The following is a 25,986-nucleotide window of genomic DNA, read 5'->3' on the forward strand; positions in this document are numbered from 1 at the left end:
GTCTTGTTTATGGTTTCCTTTGCTGTGCAAAAGCTTTTAAGTTTCATTAGGTCCCATTTGTTTATTTGTGTTTTTATTGTGTTTTATTGTGTTTTTTTGCTGTGATTTATGTCATAGAGTGTTCTGCCTATGTTTTCCTCTAAGAGTTTGATAGTGTCTGGCCTTACACTTAGGTCTTTAATCCATTTTGAGTTTATTTTTGTGTATGGTGTCAGGGAGTGTTCTAATTTCATACTTTTACATGTACCTGTCCAATTTTCCCAGCACCACTTATTGAAGAGGCTGTCTTTTCTCCACTGTATATGCTTGCCTCCTTTATCAAAGATAAGGTGACCATATGTACGTGGGCTTATCTCTGGGCTTTCTATCCTGTTCCATTGATCTATATTTCTGTTTTTGTGCCAGTACCAAACTGTCTTGATTACTGTAGCTTTGTAATATAGTCTGAAGTCAGGGAGCCTGATTCCTCCAGCTCCATTTTTCGTTCTCAAGATTGCTTTGGCTATTTGGGGTCTTTTGTGTTTCCATACAAATTGTGAAATTTTTTGTTCTAGTTCTGTGAAAAATACCAGCGGTAGTTTGATAGGGATTGCATTGAATCTGTAGATTGCTTTGGGTAGCAGAGTCATTTTCACAATGTTGATTCTTCCAATCCAAGAACATGGTATATCTCTCCATCTATTTGTATCATCTTTAATTTCTTTCATCAGTGTCCTATAATTTTCTGCATACAGATCTTTTGTCTCCTTAGGTAGGTTTATTCCTAGATATTTTATTCTTTTTGTTGCAATGGTAAACGGGAGTGTTTTCTTAATTTCACTTTCAGATTTTTCATCATTAGTATACAGGAATGCAAGAGATTTCTGTGCATTAATTTTGTATCCTGCTACTTTACCAAATTCATTGATTAGCTCTAGTAGTTTTCTGGTAGCATCTTTAGGATTCTCTATGTATAGTATCATGTCATCTGCAAACAGTGACAGCTTTACTTCTTCTTTTCTGATTTGGATTTCTTTTATTTCTATTTCTTCTCTGATTGCTGTGGCTAGCACTTCCAAAACTATGTTGAATGATAGTGGTGAGAGTGGGCAACCTTGTCTTGTTCCTGATCTTAGTGGAAATGGTTTCAGTTTTTCACCATTGAGGACAATGTTGGCTGTGGGTTTGTCATATATGGCCTTTATTATGTTGAGGAAAGTTCCCTCTATGCCTACTTTCTGCAGGGCTTTTATCATAAATGGGTGTTGAATTTTGTCGAAAGCTTTCTCTGCATCTATTGAGATGATCATATGGTTTTTCTCCTTCAATTTGTTAATATGATGTATCACGTTGATTGATTTGCGTATATTGAAGAATCCTTGCATTCCTGGAATAAACCCCACTTGATCATGGTGTATGATCCTTTTAATGTGCTGTTGGATTCTGTTTGCTAGTATTTTGTTGAGGATTTTTGCATCTATGTTCATCAGTGATATTGGCCTGTAGTTTTCTTTCTTTGTGACATCTTTGTCTGGTTTTGGTATCAGGGTGATGGTGGCCTCGTAGAATGAGTTGGGGAGTGTTCCTCCCTCTGCAATATTTTGGAAGAGTTTGAGAAGGATAGGTGTTAGCTCTTCTCTAAATGTTTGATAGAATTCGCCTGTGAAGCCATCTGGTCCTGGGCTTTTGTTTCTTGGAAGATTTTTAATCACAGTTTCAATTTCAGTGCTTGTGATTGGTCTGTTCATAGTTTCTATTTCTTCCTGGTTCAGTCTTGGCAGGTTGTGCATTTCTAAGAATCTGTCCATTTCTTCCAGGTTGTCCATTTTATTGGCATAGAGTTGCTTGTAGTAATCTCTCATGATCCTTTGTATTTCTGCAGTGTCAGTGGTTACTTCTCCTTTTTCATTTCTAATTCTATTAATTTGAGTCTTCTCTCTTTTTCTCTTGATGAGTCTGGCTAATGGTTTATCAATTTTGTTTATCTTCTCAAAGAACCAGCTTTTAGTTTCATTGATTTTTGCTATTGTTTCCTTCATTTCTTTTTCATTTATTTCTGATCTGATCTTTATGATTTCTTTCCTTCTGCTAGCTTTGGGGTTTTTTTGTTCTTCTTTCTCTAATTGCTTTAGGTGCAAGGTTAGGTTGTTTATTTGAGTTGTTTCCTGTTTCTTGATGTAGGCTTGTATTGCTGTAAACTTCCCTCTTAGAACTGCTTTTGCTGCATCCCATAGGTTTTGGATCGTCGTGTCTCCATTGTCATTTGTTTCTAGGTATTTTTTGATTTCCCCTTTGATTTCTTCAGTGATCACTTCGTTATTAAGTAGTGTATTGTGTAGCCTCCATGTGTTTGTATTTTTTACAGATCTTTTCCTGTAATTGATATCTAGTCTCATAGCGTTGTGGTCGGAAAAGATACTTGATACGATTTCAATTTTTTTAAATTTACCAAGGCTTGATTTGTGACCCAAGATATGATCTATCCTGGAGAATGTTCCATGAGCACTTGAGAAGAATGTGTATTCTGTTGTTTTTGGGTGGAATGTCCTATAAATATCAATTAAGTCCATCTTGTTTAATGTATCATTTAAAGCTTGTGTTTCCTTATTTATTTTCATTTTGGATGATCTGTCCATTGGTGAAAGTGGGGTGTTAAAGTCCCCTACTATGATTGTGTTGCTGTCGATTTCCCTTTTTATGGCTGTTATTTAGTATTTGCCTTATGTATTGAGGTGCTCCTATGTTGGGTGCATAAATATTTACAATTGTTATACCTTCCTCTTGGATCGATCCCTTGATCATTATATAGTGTCCTTCTTTGTCTCTTGTATTTTAAAGTCTATTTTGTCTGATATGAGAATTGCTACTCCAGCTTCCTTTTGATTTCCATTTGCATGGAATATCTTTTTCCATCCCCTCACTTTCAGTCTGTATGTGTCTCTAGGTCTGAAGTGGGTCTCTTGTAGACAGCATATATATGGGTCTTGTTTTTGTATCCATTCAGCCAGTCTGTGTCTTTTGGTGGGAGCATTTAATCTATTTACATTTAAGGTAATTATCGATATGTATGTTCCTATTCCCATTTTCTTAAATGTTTTGGGTTTGTTATTGTAGGTGTTTTCCTTCTCTTGTGTTTCTTGCCTAGAGAAGTTCCTTTAGCATTTGTTGTAAAGCTGGTTTGGTGGTGCTGAACTCTCTCAGCTTTTGCTTGTCTGTAAAGGTTTTAATTTCTCCATCAAATCTGAATGAGATCCTTGCTGGGTAGAGTAATCTTGGTTGTAGGTTTTTCTCCTTCATCACTTTAAGTATATCCTGCCACTCCCTTCTGGCTTGCAGAGTTTCTGCTGAAAGATCAGCTGTTAACCTTATGGGGATGCCCTTGTGTGTTATTTGTTGTTTTTCCCTTGCTGCTTTTAATATGTTTTCTTTATATTTAATTTTTGATAGTTTGATTAATATGTGTCTTGGTGTGTTTCTCCTTGGATTTATCCTGTATGGGACTCTCTGTGCTTCCAGGACTTGATTAACTATTTCCTTTCCCATATTAGGGAAGTTTTCAACTATAATCTCTTCAAATATTTTCTCAGTCCCTTTCTTTTTCTCTTCTTCTTCTGGGACCCCTATAATTCGAATGTTGGTGCGTTTAATGTTGTCCCAGAGGTCTCTGAGACTGTCCTCGGTTCTTTTCATTCTTTTTTCTTTATTCTGCTCTGCAGTAGTTATTTCCACCATTTTATCTTCCAGGTCACTTATCCGTTCTTCTGCCTCAGTTTTTCTGCTATTAATCCCATCTAGAGTATTTTTAATTTCATTTACTGTGCTTTTCATCGTTGCTTGGTTCCTCTTTAGTTCTTCTACGTCCTTGTTAAATGTTTCTTGCATTTTGTCTATTCTATTTCCAAGATTTTGGATCATCCTTACTATCATTATTCTGAATTCTTTTTCAGGTAGACTACCTATTTCCTCTTCATTTGTTAGGTCTGGTGTGTTTTGACCCTGCTCCTTCATCTGCTGTGTGTTTTTCTGTCTTCTCATTTTGCTTATCTTACTGTGTTTGGGGTCTCCTTTTCACAGGCTGCAGGTTCGTAGTTCCCGTTGTTTTTGGTATCTGTCCCCAGTGGCTAAGGTTGGTTCAATGGGTTGTGTAGGCTTCCTGGTGGAGAGAACTAGTGCCTGTGTTCTGGTGGATGAGGCTGGATCTTGTCTTTCTGGTGGGCACGTCCACGTCTGGTGGTGTGTTTTGGGGTGTCTGTGGCCTTATTATGATTTTAGGCAGCCTCTCTGTTAATGGATGGGGCTGTGTTCCTGTCTTGCTAGTTGTTTGGCATAGGGTGTCCAGCACTGTAGCTTGCTGGTCGTTGAGTGAAGCTGGGTCTTGATGTTGAGATGGAGATCTCTGAGAGATTTTCGCCGTTTGGTATTACGTGGAGCTGGGAGGTCTCTTGTGGACCAGTGTCCTGAAGTTGGCTCTCCCACCTCAGAGGCACAGCCCTGATGCCTGGCTGGAGCACCAAGAGCCTTTCATCCACACGGAAAAAAAGGAAAAGGGGAAAAGTTAATATATCCTGCTCCCAAAGTCCACCTCCTAAATTTGGGATGATTCGTTCTCTATTCAGGTATTCAACAGATGCAGGCACATCAAGTTGTTTGTGGAGCTCTAATCCGCTGCTTCTGAGGCTGCTGGGAGAGATTTCCCTTTCTCTTCTTTGTTCGTACAGCTCCCGGGGTTCAGCTTTGGATTTGGACCCGCCTCTGCATGTAGGTCGCCTGAGGGCGTCTTTTGGGAGGTCTGACGTCTTCTGCCAGCGTTCAGTGGGTGTTCTGTAGGAGCAGTTCCACGTGTAGATGTATTTCTACTGTATCTGTGGGAAGGAAGGTGATCTCCGCGTCTTTCTCTTCCGCCATCTTGCCCCTCCCTCCCTAGTTTGTACTTCTTTGTTTGTTTTGGTTAACCTTGATATTTTCCAGTTATGATTGTGCCACAAACACTTCTTTCTATGTCATTTTTAAGAAATATTTTTCTTAGCTACATAATATGTAATGTAAAATATGTGTGTGTGTGTTGTGTGTGTTGCATTTATTTTAAAGGAAATTTTTATCATATATCTCAGACACAAAAAAGCAAAAAGAATATAGTAAACACTGTGTATCCATCCACTTGCTGCCTAAGAAAGAAAACAAAACCAACACAGTTGAAGCCCCTTTGTGTACCACAGCTGATCAAATTCTCCCCTCCTCCCCCCATTATCCTGAAAATATTTATCACTCCCATATTTTATACCTATGTTTCACATTCTGTATCTGGGTCTTTTCTTGTTAATTAAAGCAAGTGTTCTGTGTTAACTTATTTCTTCAACTGAAATATTATTTGGATCTAGGGAAAAAAATCTGTGATTGTGTTATGTCACTGCTTCTGCTTCCTTGTCTGTTATGTTTGCCTTTGAATTGTCCAGCTCTTTGCCAGTTCCATGCTTTGTTTAATCCAGTGTTCTACCATCTGTGGTTAGTAGAACTCAGAAGTTGGAGGATTTCTGAACAACGGTAGAATTGCTTTTCAGGGAGAGGGTAGAGAAGGTAGAAGTGGGGGAGAAGCAATAAGGCAAAGAGAAATGAAATGCAACATAGAGAGTAATCAAATGGGTTCCTTCCAAAGCAATTGAGTATGGTCAATCTGCATAGCATTATAAGAAGCTTTCTGAAACTACTTTTATGGTTGGAGTTTCTAAACTAATGTAGTAAAGAATTGAAAAGGGGGTGTCCATTCAACTCATTTTTACAGAATGAAAACATGTTTATGAAATGAAAGCTATCCAACTTGATTCAGACAAAAGTGAAAGGCAGTAAGTTAATGGTACATTAACTCTGCAATTGCATGCCAAAAGAATGTAGGAGAAAGGATATGCGACTCAGGAGATTAGGTTGTCATTCTGGTTCTTCCACTGACTCTTGCGTGTTACCTTAGGCAAGTTAGTAACCTTACCTTTGAATCTCCATTTCCTTATATCTCTTCTGAAATAGAGGTGGGCATGGTGTAGTGTGGTAGGCCATATCTCTTAAGATATTCTACTTCTATCAGTTGATTCTATTATTTTAAATTATGGATCTTAAAATTTCATAGGGCTTTTGATTTACTAAACTTTCTTAAAATTTTAGGGAAGACATGTAAGGAATTTGCATAAGACAGCTGTGCAGAATGGAGCTGGAGGAGCCTTATTTGTGGTAAGTAATTACTTAGATTTCTTCAGAATGGAAGGACTTGGAAATTTGGGTAGATACAACACAACATATCTTAAACACCAGTGTCTTTGGTATTTGCTGGCCATTGTGGGAAGTTAAACATAGCTAATTGAATTCACTACATTTCAAGAGGTGTAGTTCCAGCTAAACCTCTTAAATTTAAATTGATACCAGGGCAACTCTGGGAATAAGAATTTAGATTATTCCTTGGTGAAATAACTGTGAACCTAACCTGATTTCTTGTCACACTTTAGGTTCTTAAAAATCATTCATGTTGGCTCAGTGAAGATTCTGAGGCTGCAACTTGGGGAATCCCAAAATGGCACTAGCTTGAAACTCATAGATTTTAGTAATACAGCGAACACATTGGCAGTTGGCCTTTATGTTTTTCGTGTCCAGGGTTTCACTACAGGTAGAGGTTGATGAATTCCCTAGCTTGGTTGCACAATTCAGAAAGGCTAAGATATGTATGTATCCCCTTTCTGTGACAAGGTACATTTTTTAGGAATCAATCTAGTGTTTAAAGGCAATTTAGTGGACTTGTATGATGATTTAGAGTTAGTGGTATCATTTTGGAAAATGAATTATTTTTAGGCTGACTCTTAATAAATGAGTTAGCTATACTATTAATAAGTAGAGTCCTGCTTTGTATTTTGTCATCTTTGTCTAAAAACATTCGAGATCATTGTCCAAAGTTTCCGCTTTTTTTCTCTTCTATGTCCTTGAAAAACCAGAACTCTGAGAGTTAACTTACTAAGGGATTCAGTTCTGTGTTCACCATACATACAAAACATTAATTGATGTAAGTGTTAATCTCAGTGTGACTCATTTGATTTCCTGTTGACATGCCATTTCTTGTCAGTGTTTGAAGAGGGCCTGCTCTTTTGGAGAAGAAATAAAGCTTGCTGTTGGCTAGTTTCTGTTACAGAAAACTAGCTGTTGGCTAGTTTCTGTTGTGTGGGGAAGAAATGGTGCTTTTGTAGTAGGAGGTAGGTCCCTTTGACAATCTGGTACACTCTCTTTTGGAAAAATGCACATATTTTCATACTCAGTATTTTGTGTCTTAGGGACTTCCGTTGTGGTCCAGTGGCTAAGACTCTGCACTCCCAGTGCAGGGGGCCCGGGTTCCATCCCTGGTCCGGGAACTAGATCCTACATGCTGCAAGTAAGAGTTTGCATGCCGCAACTAAAGATCCCACATGCCGGGACTTCCCTGGTGGCTCAGTGGTTAAGACTCCACACTCCCAGTGCAGGGGGCTCAGGTTCAATCCCTGGTCCAGGCACTAGATCCCACATGCATGCCACAACTAAGGAGCCCGCCTGCTGCAACTAAGGAGCCCACGTGCCGCAACTAAGGAGCCCATGAGCTGCAACTAAGGAGCCCGCCTTTCGCAACGGACCCGACGCAACCAAATAAATAAATAATAATTTTTTTTAAAAAAGGGTCCCGCATGCCACAACGAAGATCCCGCGTGCCGCAACTAAGACCTGGCACAGCCAAATAAGTAAATTAAAAAAAAAATTTTGTGTCTTAATTTCATAAGGCTTCCAATAATCGGTAATTTTTTGTAATTAGATTACATTAGAAGATCCTATTCTCTAATCAAGTTGGATAATGCTTTTTTTGGGTTTTGATCCTAAAGCTACTTCTCGTAACCTATAAAGGATGATTTTGAAAACTTCTAAATTTTTGAATTCTGCTAATATTTTGGTAATCATACTCATCAGATCTGTATTTCATAATTAGTTTAGCCATTCTTCTTGATGCAAGGATAGGTTGATGTATATCATGTTTGAATTAAAGCGAAGAGATTAAATGAACAGTAGTAGTAAAGTACAAATTCACACTTTTGAGGGAATTTTGATGATTTTGGAAAACATTTTTTTTCCTTTGTGTAGCACAGAGATACTCCTGAGAATAACCCAGATACTCCATTTGATTTCACACCGGAAAACTATAAGGTATGACTAAATTAACATTATAATTAATTTACAAAATATTTAGTATCTTCCAGATGTATAAAAACAAGTGCCTTTTCTTTGATACAGAGGATAGAGGCAATTGTAAAAAACTACCCAGAAGGGCATAAAGCAGCAGCTGTGCTTCCAGTCCTGGATTTAGCCCAAAGACAGAATGGATGGCTGCCCATCTCTGCTCTGAACAAGGTACTTCATTTTTGTGTTAGTTCAAAAAGAGGAGAGATTGTGTATAGTAACTTCCTTATGTAGAAATTTCTCTGACATTCATTGATATCAATCCAGAAGTTTGAAGCCCTTTAATCATTTATATGTTTCATACCTCAAATTACATTTATGTTTTTGTTGGTTCCCTTAATAATGCAGAGAACTGAAAGGGTAGAGCTTTTTATCCTTGCAAGAAGTAGTAAAGGCATTATAGTGAAAGAGGCTTTCTTTTTTTCTGTCTTTGAGAGGAATGGCAATAATAATAAAAGATCCCAAATGTGTATAATTTGCTGTCAAGATATTCTGAAAATGAATGTACTGCTTAAACACTAGAATTGCAGAGAAAAGGATCTGCTCACAGCTAATGTGAATCTTTTTAATATTTTGCATCTTTGGCTACAGGCTTTAACAAAAATAATACATGGTATTTACGACACTTGATTATGGCAGCTTGGAATCCACAACGTACAGAAATCTTATGGGTGACCCATTTAAATATGGTTAATATATTCATGCATGTTTTAGGATTCATTTTTTCCTAAGAGTGTTTTCAGCAGTAATCCAAATTTCAAGTTTATTCATATTCTATTAATACAACTACATTTGTATGGTATTATGTTACAGTGTATCATTTACAAAGTACCATATAAAACCTTATGTTATTTGATTCTTGTGAGAATCATATGACTAATAAGCCAATGTGATATAATGGAAAACATATTTTACTTTGGACTAAGAGATCTGATTTTTCTCTGGGCTTCTTCATCTGCAATGATGATTTTGAACTAGGTAAGCTCTTCCAATTATTATATTATGATTTCTAAGTGATAGAGCTGGGACTGAATCATTTCTAATTCTATGCATTTTCTACTTGACTGACTATTGCAGAGATTCTGCTATACTTCATTCTCCTTTTCACATTCTAAAGTCTTAACTATTAGGTTAGACCATTATCATCTTTCTTGGAGTATAGGAATGTCCTCAATTTATCTAATGGAATCCCAGATGCAAATTTTAGATATAGCTCATTGATCTCTTATTTACTTTGTACAGTACTCTAACACTGTTGTGGACCTTTAGTTTTTTGTTTTTTTTACTATGAAAAATGTTATAAAGCAAGTTTGGTTGGTACTATACTTAGTAAACATAGGTGCTTATTTTTCTTTTTTTTCCAGTAAATCACATATATGTTTGGGGGTTTTCTAAATTCCTTACATTATTTTTATAATAGCCAACTTCCTCAATAATGATTTAGATGTGTTTCTAATCATAAATACGTTTTTTTTTGAAAAATTTGTTTTTAATAATGGTAAGCTTGTTGGAAGTCTTGCTGAGTGTCAAGCTTAGCAGAGCAAAATAAAATAAATGAGAAACTAATGTGAGAACATTTCAAAAATATTGTCCTGTTCTATTTAGAATTGGATGTATATGTGTGAGAGGCAAGAAATAGCATATAGATAATAGAATCAAGATTCTTTCCACTTTGAGATTTTTAATGTTACTGTCCCCCTCCCCCCGCAAAGAAAAGCCCAACCTTACAACAAAAACAAAATCCAGAGGCTCATGCATCATTTCCTTAACCATCACTAAGGCGTAGGGAGGTGCACAGCAGCAGCTTTGGGGGGCTTTTTCAATTAAACACCAGGGCCTTACAATTATTCCATTGGTCAGGCCCCAGTGTGTGTATTTGGAGAGAAATATTCAGACATATAAGCCTGGTTTAGTATCACTAAATTAAATTTAGCATAGCTACTTTAATCTTGCACAAGTGAGCCGGGATTAGATGTCTTTTGAGAATACATTTTCTTTTAGAATCCCTGATAAGAGAAAGTTTAATATATTTGTCATTTGAAATGCTATTTAATGAGTTCTTTTTTCATGTCAGAACCTGGATATATGTATAATTTTTGAGTGTCAAAATTGAAGGACTTAGCCTCACAGATATCAGATACAGATATAGTTTCTGCTTTCGAAGAACTTTTTTGGTTTTTACCAAATTGAAGTAATACGCTCAATTAATAAATATTGTAATCATATTATTTTAAAATATTTTAGGTTGCAGAAGTTTTACAAGTACCTCCAATGAGAGTATATGAAGTAGCAACTTTTTATACAATGTATAATCGAAAGCCAGTTGGGAAGTATCATGTTCAAGTCTGCACTACTACGCCTTGCATGCTTCGTAACTCCGACAGCATACTGGAGGCCATTCAGAAAAAGCTTGGTATGGGACACAGTATATTTATAAATTTTATGAAAAAATAGAGTTGTCTTTCGAGATTTGACCTATTTCTTACCTGTATTTTCAAACTTTTACCATCTTACTGGATCTGTACTTCACGAGTAAATTTTTGTCTTACTGTGTTTGCCCACCATTATTGCTTCCTATTTTGTATTCTTTAGTTCTCCTCCTCAAAGCTGAGTTTTCATGTTTTCTTCCTTAACCATTGAGTATGTTTTAAAAGTTTCTCGAAGTTTTAAAGTTTTCATTGTTTAGAAAATTAAGTTTCACTTGTTATGTGATAGCATGTGGCACATAAAGAAGTGACTATATCATCCTTGTATCCTTGCAAACAAGACTTGGAACAAATAAGATATGAGAATAGGACTTCCCTGGTGGCGCATTAGTTAAGAATCTGCCTGCCAACGCAGGGGACACGGTTCGAGCCCTGGTCTGGGAAGATCCCACATGCCACAGAGCAACTAAGGCCATGCACCACAACTACTGAGCCTGTGCTCAAGAGCCTGTGAGCCACAACTGCTGAAGCCTGAGTGCCACAACTACTGGAGCCCGCGTGCCTAGAGCCCATGCTCCACAGCAAGAGAAGCCACCGCAATGAGAAGCCTGAGCACCACAATGAAGAGTAGCCCCCACTCACGGCAACTAGAGAAAGCCCGCATGCAGCAACAAATACCAATGCAGCCAAAAATAAATAAATAAATTTATTTTAAAAACAAAAATGATACTAGAATAGGAAGAATGCTTCAGGAAGGGAAATTTGGAATAAGATGTTATTACAATTATACTCCAATAAAGATGTTTAAAAAAGAAAGATGTTATTACAGTAGCATTTACAGAATTAAAAGGGCATTTTATTATATAAAACTGCCATTGCTGCATTTATCACTATACATATCAAATGAAGTAAAAGGAGGTGTCTCAATTTTGTTGTTACTTGCATGTTGTAAAAATAGTTGGAGAGTATAGAAGTATGTAAGACAGAAGTCTGAAGTCTGCTCAAAATCCTACCCTCCCATCTCCGAGGTACAAATTCTGATAACAGGTATATTAGTTTTAGATTTTATATTGTTTTAATTATTTTCATTATTAAATACATAAATGTAATATGTCTGTTTGCTTTTTGCACTTGATTTTGGCTATAATATGTGTGCCTCATTTTTCTATTATAAGTTAAATTATTCAGTTACTTTCATGTATACAACATGTCTTTGCATACTTGTCCAATTGTACACGAAGGTTGTTTACAAGAAGTAGAATTGCTGGGTCAGATTTTACTATATTTTGCTAAAATGTCTTCCCTAAAGATATGAGAGTACCTATTTTCCTTACATTCTTAATGATCTTTGACATTAGCTGTTTTCTGAGTCTTTGCCCGTCTGATCGTATGACTGATTTTAGTAGGTTAATTATCATGATCAAAATGAAGATAATATGGTCTGATGCACTGTTATGTAACAACAAACACTGGAGATGAGTCCTCTGAAATTTGTTTTTAAAGGAACAAGTCCACTTAAATCCTTGAATGTTCTATAATAACTATACAGAGTTGTTTAATTTAAGAAATTTAATGCTCTTAAATACTTTTTATATGCCTCTGTAAATACTTTTTATATATATGCTTTTTATGTTGGTTTTTTTTTTTGGTTTTTAAGCTATATTGCAATTAAAATATAACCTGGTCCTTACCAGTGCTTATTTATATTTTTAGGAATAAAGGTTGGAGAGACTACACCTGACAAACTTTTCACTCTTATAGAAGTGGAATGTTTAGGGGCCTGTGTAAACGCACCAATGGTTCAAATAAATGACAACTACTATGTGAGTATTTACTTAATATAAAGTTGTATGATGTTATATTTAAAATATTTTAAACATTTGGTTTCTTGTCATGTGGATGTTGGTTTCTGAATTATTCATTTAGAACAAACTGTTGGCATAAATATCTAGAAGGTTTCTTTTTTCCTGGTTTCCAAACTTTATTAAAAATCAAAGAATAGAAAAACTTTACATAAAATATGTCAGTTTTAGCTTCCACATTGTTGTCCACCAGAACTTTTTAAAAAAATTATCATTAAACATTTTTGCATTTAACTCCAGGAGATAATGACACATTTTAAAAACTTTTAAATAGGGGCTTCCCTGGTGGCGTAGTGGTTAAGAATCTGCCTCCCAGTGCAGGGGACGCAGGTTCAAGCCCTGGTCCGGGAAGATCCCACATGCCGTGGAGCAACTAAGCCTGTGCACCACAACTACTGAGCCTGTGCTCTAGAGCCTGCGAGCCACAACTACTGAGCCCGCGTGCCACAACTACTGAAGCCCGCGCATCTAGAGCCTGTGCTTCACAACAAGAGAGGCCACTGCAGTGAGAAGCCCGCGCGTCGCAATGAAGAGTAGACCCCGCTCGCCACAACTAGAGAAAGCCTGCACACAGCAACAAAGACCCAACGTGGCCAAAAGTAAATAAATATTTTAAAAATCTTTTAAATAATGAAAAATTTAATAATTTACATATAAATACAAAAAATAACCACCAAGGCTTAATAGATAATAATATTTTGCCACACTTGCTTTAGGTATTACAATTTTTATCATTATTATACGCAGAAATAAACTATAGGTGAGGGTAAACCTCCCCCACCCCCATTCAAAATCCTGTTCTATTCCTTTCATTCCCAGAGATAACCACTATCATAAATTTAGTGTGTTTTTCCTGTACATGTTTTTTAAACTTTCAAAATATATGTATCTAGGCATGCTAATAATACTATATTGTGTTTTAAAAATTTGACAGAGATTGTATCATAACTCTAAGAACTGCTTTAGCCAGATCTCAGAAGTTTTTTTTTTTTTAAAGGAAGTTATTTTGTTTATGTATTTATTTATGGGTACGTTGGGTCTTCGTTGCTGTGCGAGCTTTCTCTAGTTTTGTTGAGCGGGGGCTACTCTTCGTTGCGGTGTGTGGGCTTTTCATTGCGGTGGTTTCTCCTGTCACGGAGCACGGGCTTTAGGTGTGCGGGCTCAGTAGTTGTGGCTCGTGGGCTCTAGAGTGCAGGCTCATAGTTGTGGCGCACGGGCCTAGTTTCTCCGCAGCATGTGGGATCTTCCCAGACCAGGGCTCGAACCTGTGTCTCTTGCATTGGCAGGCGGATTCTTAACCACTGAGCCACCAGGGAAGCCCCTCACAAGTTCTTTTTTTAAAAAATATTTATTTATTTATTTATTTTTGGCTGTGTTGGGTCTTAGTATAGCCTGTGGGATCTTTTGTTGCGGTGTGTGGGCTTCTCTCTAGTTGTGGCGCATGGGCTCCAGAGCGAGTGGGCTCAGTAGTTGCAGCGCATGGGCTCTCTAGTGGCACGGGCTCCAGAGCGCCTGGGCTCTGTAGTTGTGGCGCACGGGCTTAGTTGCCTTGCGGCATGTGAGATCTTAGTTCCCCAACCAGGGATCGAACCTGTGTCCCCCACATTGGAAGGTGTATTCTTAACCACTGGACCACCAGGGAAGTCCCATTACAAGTTTTGGTAAGTAATATTTTTATCATTTAGTTCTAAATTTGCATTTTGATTTCTTCTTTGACCTATGTTTTTTAGAAGTGTTCTTAATATCCAAGTGTGTGGAGTTTTCTAGTTATCTTTTTTTAATTGCTTGCTACCCTAATTATATCATGGCTGTCATTCATAATCTTGTTAGTTCATAATTCTTAGAAGTTTGTTTATGGAAATTCTTTTAAGGCCTGTGTTGAAGGTAGATACTTCAAGAAGGGATTGACTTTGCTTCTCTCTTGCTCCTGGAAATACTACTGGCCCAAAAGAAATCCCCTCTTCTTATATCCTCCCCTCTTCTTCCCCTAAAGTGTAAGGTTCCAGAGTAGCAGGGTTTTTTTGAGGGACAGTTTTAATTTCTAGTTTTCCCTTATATTGAGGGCATAGCTTTTGGGGGTCTCAGCTTTACATGGTTTGGATGACGTCCTGTGTCCTGGAGATTTGTCCCTTGCCCCTCTAGGCTATGAGACGCTGAAGCCAAGTTTTTTTGCTGTTCCACTGTCTCCCTAAGTTTTCTTTGAGTTTTTGGCCTCTGGGTATTTTTTTCTTGTCAGTGCCTTGATATTGATAAAATTTTAAAGTTTTAAAAAAAATTTTATCCAGCATTGTTAGTTGTTACAATAGGACGTTCAGTCAGGATAGCTGGACTGCCATAATGCCTGTAATGGAAATCTACAATTTTTTTTTTAATGAAGATGAAATTGGACTTCTTTGGTTACATTTCTAGGATGTTTTTATTACCTATAGGGGTTTTTTTCATTTTAATGATGGTGATTCAAATTTCTTACCTTCTCTTTCTCATATTAAAAAAAAAATTCCTTTAAAAATATGGCAATAACTTACCCTTTTCCCACATTTCTGCAATTTACTCATAATCATGAGGATCTTAATTTAAGCAGGAATTAGACAGTCAAGGCTTTGTATGAAGCACTGTAAGTCTAAATATAGTAGACTGCGGATTTATGCAAGAAATTCAGTTAGTAGTGGTATGGTCTTTGGTGAGGCAGTTAACTTTTTTTTTTATTATTATTATTTATTTATTTTTGGCTGCATTGGGTCTTCGTTGTTGCACACGGGCTTTCCTTAGTTGCGTTGAGCGGGGGCTACTCATCGTTGCAGTGTGGGCTTCTCATTGCGGTGGCTTCTCTTGTTGTGGAGCATGGGCTCTAGGCGTGCGGGCTTCCGTAGTTGTGGCACATGGGCTCTAGAGCACAGGCTCAGTAGTTGTGGCCCACGGGGTTAGTTGCTCCGCGGCATGTGGCATGTTCCCGGACCAGGGCTCGAACCCATGTCCCCTGCATTGGCAGGCGGATTCTTAACCACTGTGCCACCTGGGAAGCCCAAGGCCGTTAACTTTTATGGATGTCAGCTGACCAGTGGATAAAATGAAATAGTCACATCCAACTGTGATTGGATACCGATTAGAGAGAAATATTAAATACATTTTGAGGATGGTTGGGTAGCTTTGAATATGGTCTTGACATTTGATTTTATTAAGGAATTATTATTGTTAGTTAATTGGGTGTGGTAATGACATTGTGTTACTTAAGAACATTTAAAAATGTTCTGGGAGTTCCCTGGCGGTCCAGTGGTCAGGACTCTGGGCTTTCACTGCTGTGGCCTGGGTACAGTCCCTCGTCAGGGAACTAAGATCTCACAAGCTGTGCAGTGAGGCCAAAAAAAGTTCTTAGGAGATGCCCGCCCACGGTGGTTATTAGGGGTGAAGTGTCATGATGTCTGCAACTTGCTTTTAAATGTACAGCCAAAAAAAAAAAAAAGAAACCAAAAGGCATATGTGTACATAATTCAGATATGGTAAGGAATATGGTTATTCATGTATACTTTTCAAATTTTCATAATAAAGAGTTGGGGTGGATAAAATCATTAGGTGAGTTTAAAGATTCCTTCTAGTTTTGAGGTTCTGAGCATCTGTTGCACCCTAAGCAGTTCTTATTTTTATAAATGTTTATTCTATATTAAAGGGCTTCTATGAGGCTAGGCATTGAATATACAGTACTGAATCATGATTTCTCTAGCATAGTACCAGGGTCCTAAAAACATTTTCTTAAGTACTTAACTGTTTGGGAGGGGTAGAGGGGATATAATGTAGTTTAGGCACTTTTATTAGTTTAATCTTGCCCCATTCTGTTTTGACTGTCTTTTGACTAAACCTAGGGTGCAGCCAGGGGTAGGAGTGTGTGTATGTGTTTTAATTGTTTGTTATTTTAAATAACAGAACCCTTGAGGTAAGAATTTTACACAGGTGCATAGTGCACAAAATACAAAGCTGCTCTGGTTGAAACGGGGATTGGAGGGTCAGGATTATTAAAATAAATGTGTCCAAAACAAGTTTTTACTTTTCCCTTCGAAAATTAAGTGACGTTTGCAACAGGGTGAATTTCACCTGGGAAATAAAGAAGATATCACTAGGGTATTAGATCTTTAGCTTAGGGATAGATATTAGGCATCTACTTTTTATGACTGCTGGTGCTAATTACTATTTGCATCTCACTGATTCTTCAAGGACATAGCATTTGTTGAGCATGTGCATGGCAGTGTTCTATTTTATTTATCTTCTCTTTTAATCCTCAAAACGCTCTGAAGTCAGTTTATGAATGAAGAAACAAATTTGGGGAAGCTGAGTAATTTCTCTCAGATTGCTGGCTATTAAGTGTTGGGACTTCAGCTCAAATGCAGAACTATCTCCCTTCAAAGCGCTGCTCTGTGCTGCCTCTTTGGCTGCAGCTCCTACTGCTATTGCATTTAGCAGGACAGACTATGTATAGAAGTTACTCACTTGTTGCTGCCTTGGTAACTAACTTGTGAGCTGAGACAGACAATAAAATGTTATTAGGGATTTACACTGATTTTGAGGTAGGATGTAATTTTAGTATGACTATTTCACTTTTTTTTTCTAGGAGGATCTGACACCTAAGGATATTGAAGAAATTATTGATGAACTCAAGGCTGGCAAAATCCCAAAACCTGGGCCAAGGTATCCTTTTATTTCTTTTTAATAAATTTTAATGGCTTAACCTAAGTTAGTCTTTCATGTAGACTTAATTTTAAAATTTTAAACCCTAAGTCCACAGGAGTTTTTAGGAGCCTTGAATACTATCTAAATCAACTTGTCATTTAAAGCAATGATTTTTTCCCCTGTCCAAAACCCTATGAGATAATCATCTGGTATCTACTTGGATGTTATAAAGAAGGGAAATGTACTACAAATAGAAATCTATTTCATTGCTTAAAAGTTCATACTGCCAGAATTTGACCCAAAGTCTGTCTTCCCTCTGATTTCCACCTAAAGGTCCAAAGGTTCTGTCCTTTGAACAAACACAAGATAATTTTTATATCTCTTCCAAATGCCAGCTCTTTCATTACTTGAAATAGCTATCTCACCTTCCGCGTATCTTTTCTCAGATTTAATATCCACAGTTGTTCCATTGTTTTTCCTTATATGACATAGTTTTGGTCTCCCTCCTTGGCAGGTCTTCTGGTTGGCTAATGAGTTTCTTAATGTGATACTTAAACTAATCACAGTATTTGAGATATGTACTTAGCATGTGGGGCATTGTGGGACTGTCTTCTTTATTCCAGACATCATGCTTATAATAATGCAGCCTAATTACATCAATTCTTACTTCAGATACATTACACCATTAAATTGTACTTACAGTCAGAATGCCTAGATCTTTTTCAACTTAGACATTGTTTTATCCAGGCTACTCCCATCCTGCAGTTGTGTAACAGTAATTAGTAACTACTAATTACTCCTCATTCAGTTATGAACCTGAACTTTTGCTGCTAAACAAACCCCTATTCCTTATCTAAGTGTTCTCATTACTTAAAATTCTCTCTTAATACTAGCAGTGTTTGCATGGTTTTATAGTTATATTCCCTTTGTATTTTTTCTGCTTATGTCATATAAAATTTTCCTTGTCTCAACATATATATAGGTTTTAAAGGCCATATAGTATTCTAATGTATTGCGAGAACTATGATGTGCTCTTTATTACCCTGTTTTAAAATATATTTTCCTTCTTGTTACAAACAACGATTCCCTGAGGTTGAATTACTAGGTCAAGAGGGTATGCATGGTTCTGGAGTCTGCAAGAAGTACTGAGAATTACTCCCTCATTGTTCTGGCCGACTAATAACCCTACCTAATGAGAAAAAGAGGTCAGTTCAGGATAACAAGTTTAGTAAAGGCAAGCTGGCCCCTAAAAAACATACACTTCTTTCAACACTTGAATTTGCTTAAAGAGGTTTGGCATTCTCTTCCTAGTTCCTCACTTACTTGGGCTACACTGAAAACATTTTTTAGGAATAAAACATTTCCACTGTGAAGAATTAGTCTCCTTTATGGAGGCTACTGAAGTGAAACCTTTTGTCATTTAACATTACAATATTTCTCTTAGCCACTGGTCCTGCCCCTTACTTATCCTTGCTTCAACTGTAGCCGCCCCTTGCCCAAAAACAAAAGTTCATAACATTTTTCACAAACTTTAGCTTGTTTTTAGGACTCGGATATTTTAAAATAAGTTCGTGCTACTCTTGTATTTGTACTTAAACCCGTAATACTTCTTTCAACTTCGGGGTACTTTGTTTTAATATCTCAGGTGCACATTTCCTTGTGAAATCCACTTGGTTTCTTTAAATGTCCCCTTTTTTTCTGATTAGGTATTGTTTGTAATTCTGTAGTCATACTTTTGGAGCTTAGACCCTCCTCCTTCCTTTCTTGTGAACTTCGTGATCTATTGATGACAACATTAATCCAGCATTAAATCTCCTGCCACACAAACAGACAGATAGCTGCTTTGTCTACTTTATTGTATTCCCTCAGCATTCATTTGTTTCACAAATATTTCTGGATATGTGCTGTGTGCCAGTCACTATTTTAGGTTGTGCATACAAATTATGAACAAGGTAAAGTCGTCATCTATTTTATATTCTAGTGATGGAGAGAGACAACTAGTGTAATACCTGAATAATAAATGCTAGGAGGAAAATAAACAGGTTAGGGGATGGAGGATGACTGGAGGTAAATTTAGTCAGGTGAGGCCTTTCTGAGGTGGTGAATTAATGACCTGAATGATAAGCCCAAAGGAACCATGTAAAGAGCTGGAGGAACAATGTTGCAGAGGGAGAGGAAAGAGGAGGTATTAAGGTCCTGGAGGAAAAATAGGATGACAGTACGGTTGAAGTGAGTGATCAAGGAGGAAAGTGGTGGAAGAGGTCAGAGAGGTAGGTAGAGGCCCAGGTAAGCAATTTGGGTTGAATCCTAAGTATAAAAAGCTGTTGGAGTGTTTTCAGTAGGGAATGATACGCGTGATCTTGTTAAAATTATTGTCATAGTTGCTGTGTAAAGAATAGTTTAAAATTTAGTGGATGTTGTAGGGCAGAGGAATTACGAATGATTTCTAGCTTTTTAGTCTGAGCACCTCAGTGATTCCTTTAACTAAAATGAAAAAGATTTGGGGTAGGGCAATTTTGGGGAAGAAAAGTCACTTTGTTTTGGACATGCTACTTAGCATGTTTGAGATGCCTACTTTGACATCCATGGTAGAGTGTGGAAAGGTTAGATATGAGCTTGGGATTTAGGGAATACATTAGGGCTGGAAATATGAATTGGGGATTCATTAGTTATTACAGATGGTATTTAAAGCCATGTCTGGATGAGATTACCAGGGGTGAAATTAAGAGTTTGTTGTTGTTTTTAATACAGGAGATACTATAACATTGTATTTTAACATTAATAAATAGGAACTAACTACCACAGTAAAGCATTTTCAACACCTAATAATAATAGGGATGTTGCTTATCAGTAACTGTAAATAGTTCTTCAATGTGATTTTTTTGACAGTGTTCTAGATTTGAGCCAAAGACTTTAAGAACTACTGGTTTCTCAACCTATTTTTATTTCCTACGTATCACCTCTTATTTAAAAAGCTGATATAGGGAATTCCCTGGTAGTTCAGTGGTTAGGACTCTGCGCTTCCACTGCAGGGGGCACGGGTGGTCAGGGGACTAAGATCCTGCATGCCATGCGGTGTGGCCAAAAAAAATTTTTTTTTAATAAATAAATAAATAGCCGAGATAAATCTATTTAATTTTCAGTAATTGCAGAGCATCCATCAGTGGTATATGTAAAGAGTGTATCTGGACATGGTAATTCAGAATGTCTTCCCAGCATACGAAAATAAGAACTTCCCCAAGTTAATTTCTTGGCTATTGAGAGAGACTGTGATGATAGCAGTAACCAAAATAGTTATAGCTGTTCTTTAAATTAACCAAAGCTGGCTACTGCTTTTTTATTAGTTTTTTTTTTTTTTTAAATAAATTTATTTATTTATTTTTGGCTGTGTTGGGTCTTCGTTTCTGTGCGAGGGCTCTCTCTAGTTGCGGCGAGCGGGCCTCTCACTATCGCGGCCTCTCGTTGCGGAGCACAGGCTCCAGACGCCCAGGCTCAGTAGTTGTGGCTCATGGGCCCAGTTGCTCCGCGGCATGTGGGATCTTCCCAGACCAGGGCTCAAACCCGTGTGCCCTGCGTTGGCAGGCGGATTCTCAACCACTGCACCACCAGGGAAGCCCTAATAGTATTTTTATAATAAAGCCCTCTGCTTAAATATTTGAAGGAGATGCTAGTTGTGAGTCTTTAATTAGAGAAATTAAACTGGTTCAGTGGTAACTGATTTCTGAGTACCACTATCAGGTGTACTCTGGCCAAAATTGGTAAAGATTGCTATCTCTTTGTGGTTCAAAACTGCTTTTTTATTATTTTGGTAAATGATGGCTAGAAAGAAAATATTAAACTGATGGTAAGACAACATTCTTTCTTTTGACATTTATAAATATTTGTGTGCTAGAGATTCTTTTTTTTTAAATTTATTTTTGGCTGCGTGGGGTCTTCGTTGCTATGTGCAGGCTTTCTCTAGTTGCGCAAGCTGGGGCTGCTCTTCATTGAGGTGCGCAGGCTTCTCTTTGCGGTGGCTTCTCTTGTTGCGGAGCACGGGCTCTAGGGCACGTGGGCTCTAGAGCACAGGCTCAGTAGTTGTGGCGCACGGGCTTAGTTGCTCCGTGGCATGTGGGATCTTCCCGGACCAGGGATCAAACCCGTGGTTCCATTCATTGGCAGGCGGGTTCTTAACCACTGCACCACCAGGGAAGTCCCTAGAGATTGTTCTTATTTTCAATTAAAGTACTGAACATAGCTTCTAAACCTGCTTTCAATTACTAATTAATAGATAGAGGTTGTTTTTTAGTATGGATTATCTAAAACTAATTTTAAATTCAACTTGAATTATTCATATTTAGTTTTATAAAGATATTTTAAATTTTACAGAATTCTGTGGAGTACAGATAACATCTGAGGTGTTTAAAAGTATAGATAGGCTACAAAGTATATATACAAAAGATATAGGTGATTGATGATAAACTCTAGACAATAAAGTCACTGGTTTTTTTATACTAAATGTAGGGGCAGTGGTGCATATATCTCAGTAATATTAAAAAGATAAGCACTAAACTTCCATAAAGTAGCTTTTTTTTTTTTAAATGAATTCCTTTTATTTTTTATTTATTTATTTATTTATTTTTGGCTGTGTTGGGTCTTCGTTTCTGTGCAAGGGCGTTCTCTAGTTGCGGCAAGCAGGGGCCACTCTTCATCGCAGTGCGCGGGCCTCTCACTATCGCGGCCTCTCTTGTTGCGGAGCACAAGCTCCAGACGCGCAGGCTCAGTAGTTGTGGCTCACGGGCCTAGTTGCTCCGCGGCATGTGGGATCTTCCCAGACCAGGGCTCGAACCCGTGTCCCCTGCTTTGGCAGGCAGATTCTCAGCCACTGCGCCACCAGGGAAGCCCAAGAAGTACTTTTTTTAAGCCATAAAAAATGTACAGAAAGGCCAAGTTTTCTAGAATGCAAATGAGTTAAAATGATTACTGTGCAAGTAGTGTTGGAATGGCTAAAAAACCAGATTTACCTTTTGAATTGTAAGAAGAGAACAAGGTAATTAATAGATGGTATTTTAAGCATATCGGGGGAATCATTTTTTGTTTTTTATTACGTGAAAATCTGGGTGTAAATTGTGGCTGTCGGGTGAATGGGTGGGGCTAGATCATGGCCTCTCTAGGGTTCTGAAGCATGTTTATAGATAAAGTGAGGGGGAAAGTTACATGATTAGTAGATTAAACCAAGTTTGTAGGCTTTACTGGAGTATTTTACAGCCTTTGTAGTATTTTAATGTGCATTTTGTGAATGGTGGGGGCAGGCGAAAGTTTGCAGGCAGGCATAACAGAGGACTGGAACCCCCTTTTTTCCCCTAAAGTATGTTATGGGATGGTAATTTCGTGGAACAAACTTTAGGAAACTGGACCAGATTATTCTTAAAGTTACTTTCTTGTATAAAATTCCATAATCCTGTGAAGAGCTCATGCAGTATACATGATTAATTCTATTTACTGTTCCAGAAACTTCAGTTTTTTAATCTTCCTAAGTTGATCCTTTGTGTTGATAAAGAGGGTAGCTGAGCTTAAACCACAAGAGGGAACCTAGTAAAGGAGAAGAAAGGTCCTCCAAAATGGATTAATTTCATTATTTCATTGGTAGTCAAAGAGCAGCAAGGGTACCTGTGCTACCAGTTAACATAAAAAAAATTACAAAGCGAAATACTGTTTATTAAAGCTAGATATCATTTTGCTACTTACCCTAAAACTTTAATTTTAGGCTGTAACAGATAGTACAGTAACTGCTTTTTTATCTGGTTTTCATAGTGAACCTATAATGCAAATACGTTAACTAATTTCTGACTTTGTAGGTATTCTTTATTATAATACACTACTTAGTTACTTGCATTATGTAATGTAATAGCTTAAAAGATCTTGTAAATGACTATGTGGTGTCATTTTCCTGTCCCCTCAACAAATGATTTTCTAGGGCTCTAAAAATAGACTTATAAGATTGATGACAGAGTGTGAAGGGCAAAGCCAGAGGGAATAAAATGATTTAACTGAATAAGTTCTTCAGCCGAAATCTGTGGCAGGAACAAGGTAAATGAGCAAAGCCAGGGAATAGAAGGGTGAAACAGGAGTAGGTGCCGAGATAGGCTCTAGCAACAGAGGTCAGACAGGGCAGAGGTTGAGCCTGAACGATTACCTGGGAAAGTATGTGTGGTGGTGAAAAGAAGACAGGTTCATTTACCTCTGCACTGCCTCCCTTCATAGAACTATAGGAGGACCTGTTCATGTTTTCTCTGTGGCTGTGGTAGCCACCCTGATCTGGAACCTGTTTTTGAAAAATTAATATGAATAATTTAGCCTTTAAAAACAAAAATACAAACGGATTTTGTCTTTACTGCTTCTAAGGGACATCCTCCCAAATCTTCAAATCTCTCAAGGAATCCAGTTTTTGTTTGTTTCCAAATACAGTGTATAACTGTGTATTCCTTGCGACAGTGGATCTCAGTCAAAATAAAATTGAAATACAAAAAGAATAAATGTAGTGCTCTAGTTTATTAAAACATGCTTTTTTAAAATGTCCTCTGGGGCTAGGTTATTTTGCTGTAGTTCTTAGCTATTAACCTTGGTCAGATGCTGCATCATCCTAAGCCTTGGTTTCTGTATCTGTAAAATATTTTGGCCAGTGTCCCTTGTCTCATGGTATTGTAAAGATTTAACGATCCAGTGATGTATGTACACTGCTCAGTAAGTGGGAACTAGTATTAGTATTATTTTTATATTTTTCATATTTCATGTTTTTATATTTAACCTTAGGAAGAGAAAATCTTGCGGCAGTTGTAATGTTTGGATTAAATAATCCATACTAGTTCTCTGAGGAGAAATAGTTACTTAACTGGGCTCTTGTGAGGTAACAGTTATAAATGGCAATCATTAGCAGTCAATTTAATGTTACTTTTCCTTTCAGGAGTGGACGCTTCTCATGTGAGCCAGCTGGAGGTCTTACCTCTTTGACTGAACCACCTAAAGGACCTGGCTTTGGTGTGCAAGCAGGCCTTTAATTTATATTCAACTGTAAATATGTCACTGGAGAAATAAAATATGAATCTTCTATCTATCTACATAGACTTTTTATATTATTTGTTCATTTCCATCTGTGTACACCTTGCTTGTAACCTAGCAACTTGCAGCAGTAAGTGCCACGTCAGGACTTCAGAGCACCATTTTAGTCGTCTGCTGTCTTCGGCTAACTATGAACACATTATTCCATAAGCTAGTTAACAGTTATTTCAACATTACGCATTTTCAACTGTCCCTTCACTTTTATCAGTAATATTAGGTTATTGTGAAGTAAAAATTTTGTCAAATTTCAAATACATTTTGCTCTCCCATCTTTAGCCATAGTCAAGTCTTAAGTTAATATGATCTTTCTATAAACTTTGTCAGTATTCTCTTTAAACATTTTTATATTTACAGCACACCATTGCTACTGTAATTTCAACTGGTAAGTGACATATCAAGCAGACTGTTGGTGTAACGAGGATAGGGTAGTTGTCTCTAGAAGTACTATTTATCATTTTTAAAGAAGGAAGGTACAAAACACTTTGATATTATCCTTGGTTATTCTGACCCTGCAAGTATACAAAAACTAAGTGGGGGAAGAAACTGGAAGTGTAACTTGAGTCGGAAGGTTCAGTGGATATGGAAATATACTCCTCAGCTGAATGCATATTACAACATGGAAGAAAGAATAAAACCCTTTGTATATAATATCCAGTTCAAGAAACTAGCTATGAGTTTTGCAAGCTGGAATAAAAAATTAATAACCAGCTTTAAATTCAGGGATAGATCTCAACTAATCCAGTTTCAGGATTTCTCAAAGTCACTGTTTGGCCTTGATCTTATGACAGACTAGTAACTGTGATGCTTATAAATATGGTTATTTTTAAGACTGTCTTTAAAAACAAGTTTTTGAGAAATGAAATTGAGTTATTTTTACTGAGGTGGATGGACCTAGAGTCTGTCATACAGAGTGAAGCAAGCCAGAAAGATAAAAACAAATACCGTATGCTAACACACATATATGGAATCTTAAAAAAAAAAAAAAAGGTTCTGATGAACCTAGGGGCAGGACAGGAATAAAGACACAGACGTAGAGAATGGACTTGAGGACATGGGGAGGGGGAAGGGTAAGCTGGGACGAAGTGAGAGAGTGGTATTGACATATATACACTACCAGATGTAAAAGATAGCTAGTGGGAAGCAGCTGCATGGCACAGGGAGATCAGCCCAGTGCTTTGTGACCACCTAGAGGGATGGGATAAGGAGGGTGGGAGGGAGATGCAAGAGGGAGGGGATATGGGATATATGTATACATATAGCTGATTCACTTTGTTACACAGCAGAAACACAACACTGTAAAGCAATTATACTCCAATAAAGATGTTAAAAAAAACAACAACCTAGTTTTTGTTTTTTACCTAGGAAGGTAACAACAGTAATTTTTCAAGTGGCACAAAAAGGTAACACAATGAAAATGCTCCCTTCTACCCTAGAGCCCTCAGATGACCTTCCCACAGGCAACTAATTTTACTATTATTTTTACCTCTTAAAAAAAAAAATAGTCTATCTTCTCTTTGTTAGGTGTTAAGCTTTTTATTTAAAATTATGAAAAATTACAGGTATTCCTTTAAATTAAAGTTACTATTGTAAAAAATGCCTTACACTTTGACATAATTTTTTTTTTTCCCACTAGACGAAAAGTTAGGAGTGGGAAGGTTTCAGATACTGGGTGAAAAAACAAGTCATGTATTAAGGTAATGCACTGATTATTAACTTATGTACTACTTCAG

The 25,986-nt window shown here is 37.3% G+C and overlaps 1 protein-coding gene across 1 annotated transcript in view; it reads left to right on the plus strand.

The window, feature by feature from the left end:
- NDUFV2 (NADH:ubiquinone oxidoreductase core subunit V2) overlaps positions 1 to 24,255 on the plus strand; it is a 31,261-nt gene extending 7,006 nt beyond the window's left edge. Inside the window, exons 2-8 of the mRNA XM_061168975.1 lie at positions 6,133 to 6,198; positions 8,116 to 8,178; positions 8,266 to 8,382; positions 10,456 to 10,624; positions 12,351 to 12,460; positions 17,100 to 17,176; positions 24,102 to 24,255. Coding sequence (XP_061024958.1) covers positions 6,133 to 6,198; positions 8,116 to 8,178; positions 8,266 to 8,382; positions 10,456 to 10,624; positions 12,351 to 12,460; positions 17,100 to 17,176; positions 24,102 to 24,195 — 696 coding nt within the window. The 3' untranslated portion in view covers positions 24,196 to 24,255. The remainder of the gene's footprint in view (positions 1 to 6,132; positions 6,199 to 8,115; positions 8,179 to 8,265; positions 8,383 to 10,455; positions 10,625 to 12,350; positions 12,461 to 17,099; positions 17,177 to 24,101) is intronic.
- Positions 24,256 to 25,986: the final 1,731 nt, after the last annotated feature.

This window comes from Eubalaena glacialis, chromosome 15 (assembly GCF_028564815.1).
Source record: "Eubalaena glacialis isolate mEubGla1 chromosome 15, mEubGla1.1.hap2.+ XY, whole genome shotgun sequence".
Lineage (NCBI taxonomy): Eukaryota > Metazoa > Chordata > Mammalia > Artiodactyla > Balaenidae > Eubalaena > Eubalaena glacialis.